This window comes from Calypte anna, chromosome 1 (assembly GCF_003957555.1).
Source record: "Calypte anna isolate BGI_N300 chromosome 1, bCalAnn1_v1.p, whole genome shotgun sequence".
Lineage (NCBI taxonomy): Eukaryota > Metazoa > Chordata > Aves > Apodiformes > Trochilidae > Calypte > Calypte anna.
In genome coordinates this window covers 52,018,981-52,035,766 of record NC_044244.1, presented here as the reverse complement: position 1 = coordinate 52,035,766, position 16,786 = coordinate 52,018,981, and the positions used below count along the sequence as shown (strand labels likewise).

General features: G+C 39.1%; 1 protein-coding gene across 1 annotated transcript; it reads right to left on the bottom strand.

Moving 5' to 3' along the window:
* Positions 1-543: 543 nt before the first annotated feature.
* On the bottom strand, positions 544-13,826 carry DMC1 (DNA meiotic recombinase 1). Its single transcript, XM_008496144.2, has 13 exons — positions 13,743-13,826; positions 13,083-13,127; positions 8,323-8,469; positions 7,950-8,032; positions 7,304-7,356; positions 6,364-6,405; positions 5,079-5,151; positions 4,352-4,443; positions 3,446-3,519; positions 3,240-3,354; positions 1,998-2,058; positions 1,358-1,474; positions 544-648 (listed from the first exon to the last, which is right to left on the bottom strand). The coding sequence occupies exons 1-13, from the start codon at positions 13,797-13,799 to the stop codon at positions 579-581; spliced, it is 1,029 nt and encodes a 342-aa protein (XP_008494366.2). The 5' UTR covers positions 13,800-13,826; the 3' UTR covers positions 544-578.
* Between the last annotated feature and the right edge of the window lie 2,960 nt (positions 13,827-16,786).

Sequence of the window (16,786 nt, the reverse complement as noted above, 5' to 3'; positions counted from 1 at the left end):
CTCCAAAAAAACACAGGAAATGCTAAATAAAAATATTAAAAATTATCTAGTTAAGACAAAAATGCCAAAACCCACATATTTAAAGGAACTCTTATTCCTCTGATAGTACCTGAGATTCCATCAAGTTCTTGGGCTCTTGCTCCTTTCTCCTCATTTTCTACCTATTTATATCAATTTTATAACTGAGCTTATTCCAATTAATTTCCACTTTGCACTGTAAAGTTCTATCACATAGACACTCTCTTTAAAGGAAACTAAAATAAGAATCTATCCATCTTGTGTGAAAGGACATCTTTGGCTTTCACAAAAAAACAGGAAAAGGATTCTTTTAATAACTCACAAGCTTATTTCTTAAATCTTTGCCTCCTGAAAGTTTAAGTGAAAAATGGAGGCCCTAAATGAACTATTCTATTAAAATCAATAAAACTGAACCATATAGAATTCATCCCAGTGTTCTCCCAAAGTATCTCTAGTGGTTCCCAACAGATAGAAATGCAGCCAGGCAGCTGGCTGCCTTGCACAAATCTTCATCTCAACTGCCCAGGTGGTTTTCAGCTGTAGTGATGTTGGTTTTCTAGCTATTCTTTGGCATCCCCAATCCCTCCAGCAGTTATTGCAAATGTGGCTTCATTTTCAGGCATCTCAGGGCTGTGGGAAAAAAACCAACCCAAACTTACGTGTTTCCTCATGTTAAATGCAGTTGTGAAACAGTCCCCAAAATTTTGTAAGTGTAAGCAACCCGTAAGTATAAGCAACTTCCACATCCTTACATCTATGTGCCAACGGTAAGATGTGATCAATATTACCAAGATAAAAAATATATAAACTTCACTACTTGGAAGATGACAAACATATGGGAGGGGGATTGAGAAGGTGCAGGAGAAGAAAAGGTTCTCTCTGTGCAAACTTCTCTTTTAACTTCTCAGTTCCTGATCAGAAGCACTGGTCTCACCACCCAGTTCCACTAGTGCAATTTTTAATGACTCATGTCAGCCACAGGTTACCAAGTAAAGTGATATTATTTATTGTGCAAGCAAAACTTAGTAATTTAACAGCTCTGGGATTTTCCTGCCATGGAACCACAAGTGTCACCAAGCCATTTGAGTGTCTCCTTTAAGAGATGAGCGTCTAGTAGGATTTATGATGAAAGAGCATGTAACTTATTGTATGCAATATTCAAGACATTTAAATCTGTTAATTAGTTTGTCCTTTCAGATTTTCTCCCAACAATCAGAAACACGATTAGTTAAGCTATGGAACTGGTTGTCAAGCTGTTAACTTTCAGTACCATGAACTGCCACCTTATTGCTCATAAGCTGTCACACAGCTTCCTTCCTGCGAAGGAAAGGTTATTTACCTGTCATAAATCTTTGCAATACGCAGCTCCCCTCTCCCTTTCCTCAAGCTAATCCTGGTAGTTGAAGCATGAGCAAGGATGTGGCCCCCAATGGGCTTTTTTGGGTCTGCCTGAAAGCTAAATCAGCAAGAAAATTGTCATGATTCACTGCACAAATTCCATAGGTTAATATTGTCATTAACTGTCAAGACAAGGCACATTGAATTCAGTAATGAATAAGAAATAGGTAAATGTGTAATAAAAAGGACTTTAACACGCTTGCCTCAAGGTAGGATGTACAAATGCTCAATGCTGGCATAATTCTCCTCTCGTTAAATTCAAGAGGCTCAGGAAGTACACACCTAAAACTTCATACATGAGCTGCTCCAAAAGAAAATGAGGTGCTTTTTCAATGCTTTTTACAGTTTGTTCTCTTCATTCAGTGACAGAAGCCAATCATGCCAGGCTCATTACAAAATGAGAGACAACTTCATTACAACGTTACAAAAACGGAGAGAAACCTATAGGTGTCATCTATGAATGACTCATCATACTAGAGGTACCGATGACTAATTCAAACGTTTATTGCCTGGCCTCTTGTTGCTCTGTACTATCTCAGTTCTCATCTCTGTTATGTATGTAATGCAAAGAGGTTTCTTACGTTATGGTGGCTCCTGGATCAGCAGTCATCTGATTGGTCACAAACACAGCCACATTATATTCTATAATAGAAAACAATGCAAAGAAGGTGGATTATATCCAATTAGTATTCAAAAATATTCTCCCATCCGTGGTAAAAGCAAGGTTACTGCTGAAGCACTTCAATTTTCAAATGAAAGAGAAGCAATTCTCTATGTCTGATGGCTTGAGTTAATCAGGACACAGCCTAAATTAGCTACTGTGGGGCTTCAGCTGTAATACTTATGCCAAAACCAAGGACTTTTCAGAATTCCACTGAGCAAGTCTTTATGAATTCCCATCTCTTTTGGGTCCCTGCCTTCAGCCCCTCTTCCTCCCTTTGTATTTTTTTTTTAACTACATGAAAAAAATCACACTGACTCATTCCTCATCAACATTTCTGAGACATTCCAAAGAGGGGGAACCCTCTTCATCCTATCATCGTCCCTCAGAGCATTGCAAAATACTGCGAACGTGGCAATGGGCCCACCTTTTTTCCCTCTCTCTCTGCCTTCATCTTTTTTTTCTGTTCTTCACGTTTCTGGTGTATTTCAACTGTCAAAATTTGAGGAAGACAAATTTCTCTTCCTGGATATTTGTCCAGTTCTACAACCTATTCTCTCATTCAGGACCTCTCTTCAGAGTATTTCTAGGAAAACTCTAAATGTTGAATAGCTCTAAAGTTATCCTGCAATTATATATTATCAGTTTGATCTTTTTGGTAACTGACAGAAGCATAAAGCATAAATCACTCTCTACAACTCCCTGAAAGGAGGGGGTAGCCAGGTGGAGGTTGGTCTCTTTTCCCAGGTTGGTCTCTTTTCCCTCTTTTCTCTCAGCAAGACAAGAGGGCATGGTCTTAAGTTGTGCCAGGGGAGGTTGAGGTTGGACATTAGAAAGAATTTCTTTACGGAGAGGGTGATCAGGCATTGGAATGGGCTGCCCAGGGAAGTAGTGGATTCTCCATCCCTGGAGATATTTCAAAAGAGACTGGATGTGGCACTCAGTGCCATAGTCTGGTAACTGCAGCGGTAGTGGATCAAGGGTTGGACTTGATGATCTCTGAGGTCCCTTCCAACCCAGCCAATTCTATGATTCTATGAAAGATTCCTGGGCCAGTGCCTGATTGCTAATACACTTGGACTAGTGGGTAACTGTGCTACCAACAGCTACTGTTGCAGTAATTCCAGTCCATGTTTTCCAAATTTTGCAATGTTTTTCTTACCTTCTGATATTTTTTGGAGCCTTGACAGCATCTGAGCGAGTTTCTGTTGTCGCTCAGCCAACTCTCCACGACCACTGAAATCCACACGGAAAAGTGCCATTATGGAGTCAATGATCTGCATTGTAAACATACTAGATAAGTAAATACAATGAAAAAAATAGAAAAACCTGCTCTGCATAAAAAAAAAAAAAAAATCAGTCTTATACCAATAGTTTGAAGATACCAGCTTCCTCATGGAACTTGGCTGCTACATAGTCAAGCAGTTCCATCTGATGTTCACCTGGTGGGAAGTACAGTTGCCAAGTGAAATTAGGACCAGAAAGGGCTTTGAAGCAACAAAACCCTGAGTTTTAAAATTCCAGTTTAGGTGCCTACACTGTTTATGTTTTCACTGCCCAGTTTTAAATCCAGTGCCCAATAACAACCTACATCTACAGTAACCAGCAGTGCCTGTGTTTCTGCTGGTTTTGGTTTCCACTTGCCAGGCTATCAAAACTTCTTTGTGAAAATCTTCACAACAAAGCTCAGCATGAAGACAACTTTTTTGTTGTTGTTAAGAAATTAAAAGCAATATAAACTTTCAAATTTAATGTTGAATTAAATGATACCTGAAAAATGTATTAATCATTTTATTCATATTCACATTGTACTCTCAGAAGTCCTGTTTAGAATTTCCTTGAATGCAGCATTTTGAGACCAAGTGTTCTGGAGCAGTCACTGTAAAGTTCCATTCATAGCATCATAGAGAATTTTTCCACAGCATTTGTAGAATTAGATTACATTCAGGAAATCATGGTTACATTAATTGGTGCTTCTCTTATTAATATGCTATGTTGCCACTCATATACATGGCAGGGTTTGCTTAATTTTGAGGCAAAGTGCAAAGCTTTATGTATTTCAGCTGAGCTGAAATACACTGATTCATAAAAGACTTCCACTTGAGGCACAGCATCAGAAACAGAAAACTGAAGCAAACCTGTAACTTCTTCTGTTAGAGACAAAACATTTGTCATGATCCTCGGTGCACAGGCTCAGTTAATAAACTGAGAACTAAAATGGGAACCTTAGAGAAAAAACCACAGATACCGTGGGAGTTGCAGTAATGGCCTTACTCGTATATGCACGTGCATAGAGCACGTTGTCAAGAACAGCATCGTGGTCAACATTGAAGCGATCGGCGATGTCACGAAGACGGTCTGGTCGGCTGACATTGCTCAAGGTTAAGGATTTATCTTTGTACATGCCATGTTCTGAGAAGAATATAACTCCATTCCAAAATAGAACTACGGAAAACCAAAGAAGAGTATTTATTTTGATCCTACAGAACACTGACTTCTTATTTTCACACAGTCCCACATGCCCTAAAGATAGTTGAGGGCTCATGATGGTAATTGTTTTGTGTTGAGAGTCTGAGGTGGGAAGTTTGACATATGGGTTTCTGTGTTCTAGGAATCTAGCTGTGAGCAAAACCTATTTATACACAGTCTACCACAGATACAGTGCTTAAAATAGTGTTTAGTACTTAGATGAATTTCTTTTGAAGTAAATAGAAAAGCTTCTATCACATGTATCATTATGAAGAAGGCATATTAGATCTCAAAAAACCCAGTTAAAATAAAATCTGTATCCTAAGTCTAATTTTTCCAGGCTGGATTACATTAAATGACAGAAAAAAGTCACAGCCTTGTGGCCCACTACATACTGTGCTCTCCAGACTTTCTGTGTCAGTCATAATGTTTTACATGTAAGAAGCTACCTGGAGTCTCCTCCTTGCTTATAACAAAAGGAACTGTCTCTGCAGCTCATTGTAGCTGTAGCTTTCAACAGTCCAAAAGATACAAAGTGTTTTCAGTATCGATGAAGATAATCTTTCCACCTGTGTAGCCACTTGGTCCTGGAAGTTGAGCTGTGACTATAGTGAATCATAGAAGATCAAAATGAAAAAGCAGGAAAAATATTTTCTTACTCCCTTTCTTATTATTTTTTAATAAAATATGACAGCTTATCCATATCACAAAGAATCACAAGTTTTGTGAAAATCATGAGTATCTCAAGTCTTACTGCCAGCTTGAGAAGAAACTCGAGTCACTTTTCTTGATTGGGGATGAGATTTAAGGAATGGTGTCACAATTATATTTTACTCAATGCCACTACTAAATCTGTATATTTTCTGTTGAAAATAGGCAAGGATATTATTAAAAAGTTCTCACACACAATGCATCCAACTTAATCCTCTGTGCGAATAAACGGCATTGATTTAGTAGGGGTTTTTTCCCTGCTGTAACTTATATGATTGAAAATCCTTTGGATATTAATTTTTCTTTTCTAATCCTGTGAATAGTTACTGACTGCACGTTCAGTCTCTCTGAAGTGAATAAGCTAAAATACTCAATTCCTTCAGCTGTAATCATTCATGCAAGAGAGTATGACTCTGCTGACCATTGGGCTGTATGAAATGGGAGAGGCCTTATTTTTTCCTGAAGGCACCATAATTCCCATTATAATGTAGGAGGTCAATTAAGGAAATGCTTGCTTATCCGGTGTCTGGTAACTATATTTCAGCAGCATTAATAGTTACAACAGTTATTATTTACTACTATTTACACAATGAGAGGTATCACTGGGAAATCAGTCATGCTGTATTTGGCACTGCCTGAAGACGGTGACTGCCAAAGTCTTTGTTTATCCGGATGCTGTCAGCCAGTAGTTTCCTTTCAGTGCCCTTTCAGAATGTCATATTCAGCAGAACCTCTTGAAACCAGGAAATTAAAAGAGTTTCTGAGAAAGAATCTTGCCTTTGCCCTTTTCTGGGCAGTGCTCCTGTCCATCTATAAACTGCCCACCTGTAGCCTGCATGTGTGCTCTGCTTTTCTAGATGGAGTATTTCACTGGTTTCTCTTAGTCTAATAACTTGTCTCTCCTTGTGGCAAAACTTACATTGATGTGAGCAGTATTAAAAAGTAATCATTTACATGATTAATGGAGGTTAAAGTCACCAGGTCTGTTTCATTGTATTTCTAGAGCTAAACGATTCTGACTTATCTCCATGTGTTTAATTGATATAGTTGTAAAGAATGGTTTCACTGAGAAGAATTGGCTCCCTGTTTTAAGGCAGAGCACCTACCACAAAGGGTGTGTGACAGCTGGGTTTTGCCTGTCCGAAACTCTGTTAAATAAAGAAGAAAAAAAAAAAATTAAGAAAAAGCATGAGGATTTATTTTTCTGAGTTTGGCAGGTTCAGGAGTTACTGAAGTCTGAAACACTCTTACTTACAAAATTCACCTCTATCTCCTCCTTTTAAAATCATTTAATCCCAACTTACAAATCATATTCTGTGAAGTAGAAGTGTATTACATGAAAAACAAAATCAGCAATGCTCTCATTTGATCATGCTAGACTGCTAAGAATTTTTTTCATTTCTGTGTAGAAGTCAAATAGCACATGGTACTTGTGCCAAAATGTTATTTGAGAAGAGGGAAACAAATTGTTGATTTCACTGTCCCAGCAGAGTTGCATTTTCAGTAAAAAGACCAAGCAGAAGCTTTTGAATTCATTAATCTCATTATACCAAACCACGTCAGTCTGCAGTTTACCTTTTCTAAAGAATACTGGGGTTTACGTGCTCTCATTGTTACCACAGCATTAACCCCAAACTGATAAATTTTACTGTAATAGCTGCTTAATTTTGATTTCAAAATCTTATATGAAATGCAATGTATCCTCAGAGTGCGTAAATAAAGTATCTTTTGTGGCAGTTTTGTTTCTGGAAAGGAACAGAGACTGCATCAGGAAAATCCTATGCAACACGTTAGTATTAATAATGGCGTGTTGGATGGAATGAGCATGCCTCATGATTACTCAGCTGAAATTTAGTCTGTAAGCAAATGAAGAGCAAAAATAGGAAAACATTAAAGAAGTTTTTTTTTTCTTCCTACACTCAAGCAAATACTCAGCTTTATGAGTACAACATGGTAAGTTTGTTAGAAGTAATCCCGCTTCATTTTATATCTGAATTAAGTTGCAATTTGTTGTTCAGCAATACTCATTTAATGTGGTTTTCTTACCTCCAAAGGCCTCAGTGATTGCCATGCTTTCAATCCCACCACCCAGAAGTTTACTGGAGAAAGGGAGAGAATTATGATATAGTTAAACCTGCAAAATCCCCAGATGAAAGTAAAAAAAGATAAATTTTGATACTTTAAGAAAAACTGTTTCTGCCCCAAAATCCCTCTCTTGATTCATTAAGTGCAGAGCACCAAATGATCACTGATTCATAAAGAATCCTCTCTGTCTCAATGTTCCTTTTTGTGTGCAAGAGAAAGATCTGTAGGAATTAATATTGGAAAGAAAAGTGAAAATATCTTTGAAAAGATAATCCATAAAAATATCTCAAGGAGGGTCTTGAAGACTTACAATTTTGATGTGAGACAGGGGGTTGTTTTGACTAGATGAAAAATATGCTGATATGTTCAAGTTTTCTAGATAGAAACTCTGTTTATTTAGAATGACTGCAAAAAGTCCAGTTCCCCCCCAGAAAATGAGTTGGTTTTGTTGCTCACTGATGCAGGCAGCATTTGAGCCAGCAGTAGCTCCAAATGCAAGACAACCTCCATGTCCTAGCTGGATATGTGTTCCTTTGAATTTTTGTGTCTCAGTAAAGACAATAAATAAAATTACTGGAACAACTTGGACTAACAGAGATCAGCTTACTCAAACTCCTGGCTGCCAGTAGTAATATGAAATACCATCTTCCGCTTTTCACTGTACTCAAAGGCAGTCAAGAAGCCTGGTTCCTAACGAAGACCAAAGAGAACATGAGAGGTTTACCTAAGCTTCAACCTGAGGGTAAAGTGCAATATCCCATGAAGTGCAATATCTCTCTCCACTCAACCTCATTTACATAGGTTGGGTAGTACCACAACATTTCTCTAGTTGTTGTAGAGTATCAAGTACTTTTCCTTTAGAGTAACAAGCAGAGTAATTTTCAAAAGTATGTGGTGAAAGAATCTATTGAGAGAAATGCTGCACAGCATTTTGGAAAGGCCATCATAAGTTTAAACTATCAGGAAAGGGATTGGCTTACAATAAGCTTGTTTGCAGCTTCTTTAATCTTGTCCACTTTGGCCTCTGAAAGCCCTTTTACATTGCACAGTGCCCGTCTTGTGGTCATCTGGATTCCTTTGATTGTGCAGATCCCAACTGACTTCAGTTTTTTAATATCTGCTACATTCTGTGAAGAAAGTTCACTTCCATGAGTATTTGTGAGAGTTAACAACTAGAATGCGAAGTAAATATTTGAAATATATTATATTATATTATATGCTCATATGTATGTGTATTTTACCCAAGAAAGAACTAGATTTACAGTACTCTTCATTATGACACCAGCAACAGAAAAGTTTGAGTAACAGTGGTGTGAGGGATCATGGTGCAGAGACATCCTGGTGTTTTTGAGAGCAGGGGATGTTGGGTGCAATTGCATTTATTTATCCCTGTTCAGCACCAGTCTTTCGAGATCCAGGCTGGTGGTAAGGAAATAGTGCAGATTATTTCAGATAGCATGGAGCCAGACCTACAAAAATCTGTAACACTCAATCTGTCCTTCATCCCTTAGCACAGATTATCTGGTTTACAGATAATCTCATCCTGGATAACTGGGAGCTGACTCATGAAGATCATCAGAGGCTAACTGCTGTGCTGTTTCTTCAGGTTCACAGTATGTCTAATTTAAAACAAACTTGTCCCCAAGATCTGACTGATGCATTAGGCTGGAATGAATTTAGTAGCTTTTCATTAATTAGGTACAGGATGGCTTCAGTCAGTGCCCTACTGACAGATTTTTCCTCCTCTCACTCAATCCTCTGTTACGATCCTGACATCACTAAAAACTTAAAGGCAAGCAACAGATTACTCACAAGAAAACATACTATGGGAAAGGTTTGGGATAATATTCCAATTTACCATTTCCAGCCAAATTTTTTCCTTGAAAAAAACCTATGAACTGAATGTATCATCTATTTATTGAGAGTTTGTGGGCAGATAGGACATAAGAATGGAGGTGATCTGTGTTAGAAATTAGTCATGTTCACTGGGAAGTTTATTTCTCATCCTGTGATGTGGTGTTTTATTATTACATTAGTAGAGGTGGATGAGGTAAAATCAGTAAAAAAAAAATTACTCTTCCACCCAAAAGAATATAATAACCAGCACTACAAAATGGATGAGCTGTTTTATTCTGGTTTTCTGTTAAGACAACAGACTACTGCTGCAAAGATCTTCATTTTCAAGTCCAAAACTTTTCAAGTATTACCCCCTGCTCTGCATCCCTTCTGTGCCTCTGTCTCTAGTCACATCATCCTTAAGGCTGTTCTGCATTACAAGTCTTTGTGTAGTAGACTTGGTTATAGAAGTTCTTGTTCTTTCCCTCACAGATACACCTTTCACCTACCACTTATGTACCAAGGTCCGAGAATATACACCTCCTCAAATGCTCCTGTTCAGTAGTTAAACAAGGACATTGAGGTCCTGGGGCATGTCCAGGAAAGGATAACAAAGCTGGTGTAGGGTATACAGCACAAGTTTTAGTAATAGCAGCTGAGGGAACTGAGGTTGTTTAGCCTGGAGAAAAGGAGGCTGAGGGGAGACCTTATCACTCTCCACAGCTGCCTGAAAGGAGGTTGTAGCAAGGTGGGAGCTGATCTCTTCTCCCAAGTAAAAAAGGATAGGACAAGAGGAAATGGCCTCAAGTTGTGCCAGGTGAGGTTTAGATTGGATATTAGGAAAAAAACACTCCCCCAAAAGGGTTGTGAGGCACTGGCAGAGCCTACCCAGGGAAGTGGTGGAGTCACAGTCCAGTATTTAAAAGCTGTGTAGATGTGGTACTTATGGACACGGTTGGCTTAGTGGTGAATGTGGCAGACTTTATGATTTTAAAGGTCTTTTCCAACCTAAACAATTCCATGATTCTATGAATACTATGAAGTGTTCAGCAGTACTCTTGGCTTTACATACCAACATGACTGCCCCTTATACCAGTTGCTTGTCCTGATCCTCTGCTTATAGAATCATAGATTCATTATGGTTGGAAAAGACCTTCAAGACCATTGAACCATAATCCCACTACCACAACCACTAAACCATATCCTGAAGCTCCACATCTAAATGCTTCTTGAAGACCTCCAGGGATGGCACCTCTGAGCAGCCCATTCCACCACCTCCCTGGGCAGCCCATTCCAATGCCTCACCACTCTTTCAGTGAAGAAATTTTTCCTAATATCCAACCTAAACCTCCCTTGGCACAACTTAAACTCTCTCATCATTTCCTCTCATCCTATTGCTATTTACTTGGGAGAAGAGACCAACACTGACCTCCCTACAACCTCCCTTTAGGTAGTTATAGAGAGCAAGAAGATCTCCCCTAAGCCTTCTTTTCTTCAGACTAAATAACCCCAGTTTCCTCAGTTACTCCTTGTACGACATACTCTCCAAACTCCCCACCAGCCTCATAGCTCTTCTCTGGACACACTCCGGGACCTCAATGTCTTTCTTATACTGTGCTGCCCAGAACTGAACAGAATACTCAAGCTGTGGCCTCACCAGGGTCGAGTACAGGGGCACAATCACTTCCCTAATCCTGCTGGAGTAGGCTGTAGACTGGTGGATGGCTGGCTGAATGTGAGCCAGCAGTGTGCCCAGAGGGCCAAGAGGGCCCTGCCCTCCACCAGTACTCCCAGATCCTTCTCCACCAGGCTGCTTTCCCAAGCCTGTAGTGTTGCTTGGGGTTATTGCAGGACCCAGCACTTGGTTTTGTTAAGCCATTGATCTCAGCCCACCCATCTAACCTGTCCAGATCTCTCTGGAATACCTTCCTACCCTCAAGCAGATCAAAACTCCTGCTCAATTTAATGTCTTGCAAACTTGCTGAGGGTGCACTCAGTCCCCTCATCCAAATTGTTGATAATATTACACAGAACTGCCCCAGTACTGGTGTCCCTGGGGGACACCACTATGTTGCAGCCCTTGCCCCTGCTGTGTGCCTCTGAGGTGGAAAAGGGAGCAGACCGAGAATTTACAAATTAAAAATGTAAGGCACGTGTTTTTTGTTGTGGTAAATTTTGGGCTAATTGATTCATAAATCCAGTTCTCAGGGTCACTGCAAAAGCAGCTGTGCCAGAAGAAGGAAAAGCACGCTCTAGAGGCAGGAGCATTCAGCAAAGTGTGGGGGGCACAGCACCTTAACTCCTACCAAACGCTTTTGAACATAAAACCACACCTTAGGCTGTGCTAGTCTGACTCCCTATGTGGTCACACTGCCATATCTAGTAAATATTTCTCCCTCTACTCCTACAAAAGAAATTCGAACCCCACAAAAGTATTTTTTTTTTTTTTAGTAAATTAACAGATATGGGTCATCATATGTTCACAAAAAGATTTTAACTGGCACAGCTGAGAACAAAAAGCTCTCTTGGGATGTGGTAATAACCACTTGGAAAGGAAAAAAAAACAAAGAAAGAAAAGGAGCAAGAAAGCCTTATTAAGCCAGAAGAACAACCGAAGTAATTATTTTTTATTTTCAAGGTCTTTCACACCTTTGTATTATTCTCTGCATACAATGCCTCCTTTTACTATTGACAGGCTGGCACACCTCCCTTCCAGCTCTTAAGGTCAGCCTCTTTGGTCAACTCATTACATTTCATAGAATCATAGAATTGGCTGGGTTGGAAGGGACCTCAGAGATCATCGAGTCCAACCCTTTTACCACCGTTGCGGTTGCTGGACTATGGCACTGAGTGCCACATCCTGTCTCTATTTAACACAAGACTGTATTTTTCCTATGTTGCTCCATAGTTTGAGCTTCCAACCTCATGTGCTTCTTCAGAACTGTCTTTAAAACCTTTAATGAATTGCAAGGAAAAAAAAATTGACAGCAATTACACCCGGTAACTATAGTGCTGACTTTGTTTCATTGTGACTGTGTCCTCCTCAACTGTAGCCATCTATAGTAATTTGTATTAGAGTTAAATCTTACATTATTTCAGGCAAACCCAACTTTTTATTCTGTTTCTGTAACACTGGACCTAACAGGGTTCTGATCCATAAACCAGTCTACCACATAAATGTGTAATAATAATAATAATGATAATAATAATAAAAATATTTATAATATATAAAATCTAAATTTAAATTTATAAATTTATATATATATATTTAAAATTTTAAAAATATATATTTTAAAATATATAATTATTTTAAAGTTATTTAAATATATATATTTTAAAATTTTAAAACTTAAAATTTAAAATTTATAAATAAATAATAACTATTATTATTATATTTATGCTATAATAATGATGATATGATAGCAATTCTAGGAATTTATATTTTATGGAGAAAACAAACCACCTTTTTCTCTAGCTACTAATATTTTCCTCACTCCCACTCTTCTCCCTTCACCAGCATGATGGAAATAGTATAGTAACAATTGTCACAGTGTAATTTCACAGGCACCAAAAATGCAGGAGTAACTACAAAGACTGGCAGAAAAAGGAAGTAATCTATCACACAGTTTTCAAATAAATTAGCAAGTAGTTGGTTTTCAAGAGTACTGGGTGATAAGTACTTTGAATATCTTGCCACTTCATATAGGAATGTAATGGAAATTAGATTGTCTGAAAACCTGTTTTATCACCAAAGGCAAAATTTGTCTTCACATGGCTGATTTAGAATTTATTGCAAGAAGGAAATTCAGTTACTTTTATTAATGTATATATGCTTTTGGAGAAATTACCTTAAAATAGTGTTATGTGGGCAAATCTGTGCAGTAAAGCCATTGCTAATACTTACAATTCCATGCTTCTGTAGCAGGTCAATATCCTGAAAAAGGGATTCCTAAAAAAAAAATAGAATAATAAAATTCTTTGGTTTTTCTTGTAATTACATTATCTCATTATTTGTCTGTTTCAAATTTGTAAACATTTATTTTCCCCTAATAATATATAACTTGTTGGACTGCCCAAATAAGCAAAGCCATAGTGAGCCGTGAAGGTCTACACATTTCTTATCACCTTTTTAAACTGTATTTTCACAGGCAATCAATCCTTTGCTGTGCTAATAAAACTTGTGTTATGATGAAAATCATCTTGATTCTTTCTACCACAGTTCCTTGGAATTTTCAGGATGATAACCATTCCTTCAAAGCATAAAATTAGCTGATAGTCCCCTTGTTTTTAATGTAAAAGTCAAAAATACAAAGAAATTATAATCCCATTAAAAACTGTGCACAGCAGCTTTTGAAAGGTTCTTGATGAGCACTTGAAGAGCAAGGCTGTACAGGGATTAGGAGAATGAGATTTTCTTGGCATTAGACTGGAACAAAATTTTAAAAGCATTGAACTCCCTGATGGTCTTTGGGGACCTCCTGTCTCTCTTTGGATTTCATAATACTAGCAGAACGTCCTCAAACAACATTTGCTGCACTCATTTTCTAATGAACCATAAATTTACCTCATCATCCTGGTATCCTGGTTCTTCTTGGACTACTTGATCCTCCATGGCCTTCATTGTGAAAGAGCCAGCAATAAAGTATTGATCACTACATGGAAATGCAAACATTGGGGTGGCAATAAATAAGTAAATGACAGTAAAAGAGAAACAAGTCTTTTAAGAAGTCCTTGATCTACAGAACCTTCTCAGTGTGCCATCACATACAGATTTAAATGCCCATTATGTTTCCAACTCTTCATTACCTGACTTACCAGACCGTAAGGAGAAAATCTACTACATTATTCTCTGATGAACCAGTTTGGCCAAGCCAGGCTTATTAGATATTATGAAGAGATCTCGTTCCCTTGTGGGAATGTTGGGTTAGAATGTGAATTTGGAACATTTTAAATTATTTATCATTAATTTATGCTGGTAAGAAAGTTAAAAGACAGTCTGTATTTTTATAACAAAAGTCAGCAGAATTACAGACAGGATGGGTAGGAGAAATGTTATGCAACATCTCACTTCCTTATCTTTATGTGACATAAAGCCCATAAAAAACTGCTACTGAGCAGACTCCTTAGTCTTGCTCGAGTTCAGAATACTTAATAAATGTTGAAGACATGCAAATAAAGCCTGTAAGAAGTGTGCTTGCATGAACAGAGTAAAAGAAGGATAATAAAATTCTGAGGCTTTTATTATGGAAAAATATGCACAGTGAGTGTATTTAATGGGACTTGTCATATCTGTACTCCACTACAGCTTCACTCCACTCTTTATGTGACTTCCTATAAACAAGGCCTCAAGTCAGAGCAGGCACTTACCTATATCATGGTTTTAAATAAAAAGCAAAATATGACCTCCTTAAATTTTGTAAATGCAAGAAAAATTAATACAAAGTAAGTTCCTTAAAAATATGGCCTTGAAACTATCTGTATCACTTTTGTGGGTTTGTAAATAGTTAGGTTGCTTCCATCTGAATGGTGAGCTTGTCTTCACTGTTGTAGCTGTGGCTGATCAGAGGTTTTGTAAACTACCTCATCCAGATGTCTATGTATGTCTCTTGCTCATCTATGTTAATAAAATACATGAAATGTAAGACAGGTTTATGATGAAACTGCAAGATGGGCTGCATGTAACAGAGGAAAGGGTAATTTAGATTAAGTATATGCAAGTAGATTTTGTCAGCATCTAAACGGATACTTAAGGTCTGCTTGCAAGAATCTTGTCTATGCAGGGGCTGGGAAAAGTGAGGAATAAAATATTATAATTTTATAATGATATTACTTGGTGTTAGAGTGAAAACATGATAGGAATCCCTTCTGTTAGTATTTAATGGAAATATGCCTATTAAATCTGTTGTTTCTATTAGTGTTAGGATATATTTCGTTTCTGTTTCAGAACCCTGACAACTGTGGAATGAGAAATCATGCCTTCTCATCATGTTTTACGTCAATCCAAAAAATAACTACAGTAAACCATTAATTAAAAAAATACTTGAAGAGATTAAAAAAAACCTCTCAGGTTCAAATACTGAAAGAAGTAAAACATGTAAGAAGGCATTACGATGGTATTACAATCCCCTTCTCCATTAAAAATATCCTCCTGAAAGGCACATAATCCTGCACTCCAGGCATGACTAAACAGGTCATGGGATCATACTCTTGATCCTTAGGCAACTGGTATCTCACAGCAGAAAAATAAGGCAGACCCAGACCTATGGTATCCTGCAGGCTAGAAAGGAAAATGAAGAAATTATACCACACCCAAGCAAAAACTTCAGGGATGAACAAAATCCTCCTGCTTAGTGGAGAATCCTCCTTGCTGCTGGTGTCTTGGCTCACCAAAGGCGCACAGGATTTCAGCTTCTGCTGCCTGCAGTGAACCAGATAAAAGGTTGAATAGACTTGAGATAACACAGCAAATCCTGGAAGAAATTAGGACCTTTGTGAAGAAACACAGAACACAGTTGTGTCACCTCAGGAGCCCCAGCCCTGCTGTTAGTGCCCTGTGGAGCTACTCCTGAGGATGGGTGTACAAGGCCTGTGTGTTGTGCTTCTTTCAACAAATGGAGATTTTCGGTGTGACAGGACCTGGCCCCTCGCTGGCCTTGGCTTTGGGTTTAATGAGTGGGTTTTGAAGGAAGGGGCAGCTGACCTGATCAGAGCAGTTTAGGCCCCAGGTTAGGGGGAGATCTGACCTGCCCTGAGGGGTGGAGTTCCACATCTGTTGGCTCAGAGCAAAATAAACGATTAATCATGTCTTATCAACACACGGATTTATTCGGCGTTTCTTCGCCAGCTGCCTTTTCAAGGGATTTAAGTTTCTCTTCCCAAAGAGTGAGGCACCGCAGAATCTACCTCCCACCGTGGAGCACCCTGCATTCCCCGTCAAAATTACAACAATCACTACAACACAGCTCGCCCACAACCACCTCAGAACCTGAGCCTGTGTGCCTGTGGGGGCTGGAACCGAACTCCCCAACCCCTCTCCGGCTGCAGCAGCTCCAGCCCGTCCTCCCGCCGCCTCCTGAGGGGACGGACCCGGCGCAGGGGTTGGGGATGGAGGCGGAGGGGCCCTCCCGCCAAAACGCGGCGCTGCGATCCCCGCTGCGTCCCGGGCAGCTCCGAGCGGGCTCCTGACAGGAATGGCGGCTGCTCCCTTCCCGCCTCTCTTTCTGTTCCCACCACCCCGCCACCGCGCTGAAACACGGTTGACTCATTGTCTTCATCAGTCGCTTTTATCTTCTAAAATTTACCAACTGCTATACTTGCCATCGGTAGGCAGGGTGGTGTTACCCTCCTCTTACAGCTGGCAAAGGCAGGCAGAATTAAAAAAGAAGAAAAAAAAAAAAAACAGAAAAAAAACCCCCAAAAAACCCCCCAAAAACACTGGGTGGCGTAGGTTTGAAGTTCAGTCAGCTCAGCCTTATTTTTCCAGGGTGCCATCCGCACGTCTTCCTAAACGGGGCACATGGCATTTTTAGGACTGGATGGCCAAAACCTGCCAGAGGGCATCTGTTTCCAAAAGCTGGAAGAGAAATGACTTGCCTGAAGTCACAGGAC

Bases quoted from the DNA above. Each gene is read 5' to 3' on its own strand.
- DMC1 (XM_008496144.2), bottom strand. From the start codon at position 13,799: ATGAAGGCCATGGAGGATCAAGTAGTCCAAGAAGAACCAGGATACCAG. The intron at 8,033-8,322 runs GTAAGCCAATCC...GGTCTTCGTTAG, and splicing joins AAGCTGCAAACAAGCTTATT to GAACCAGGCTTCTTGACTGC. The intron at 7,357-7,949 runs GTAAGCTGATCT...CCCTTTCTCCAG, and splicing joins ACTGGCAGCCAGGAGTTTGA to TAAACTTCTGGGTGGTGGGA.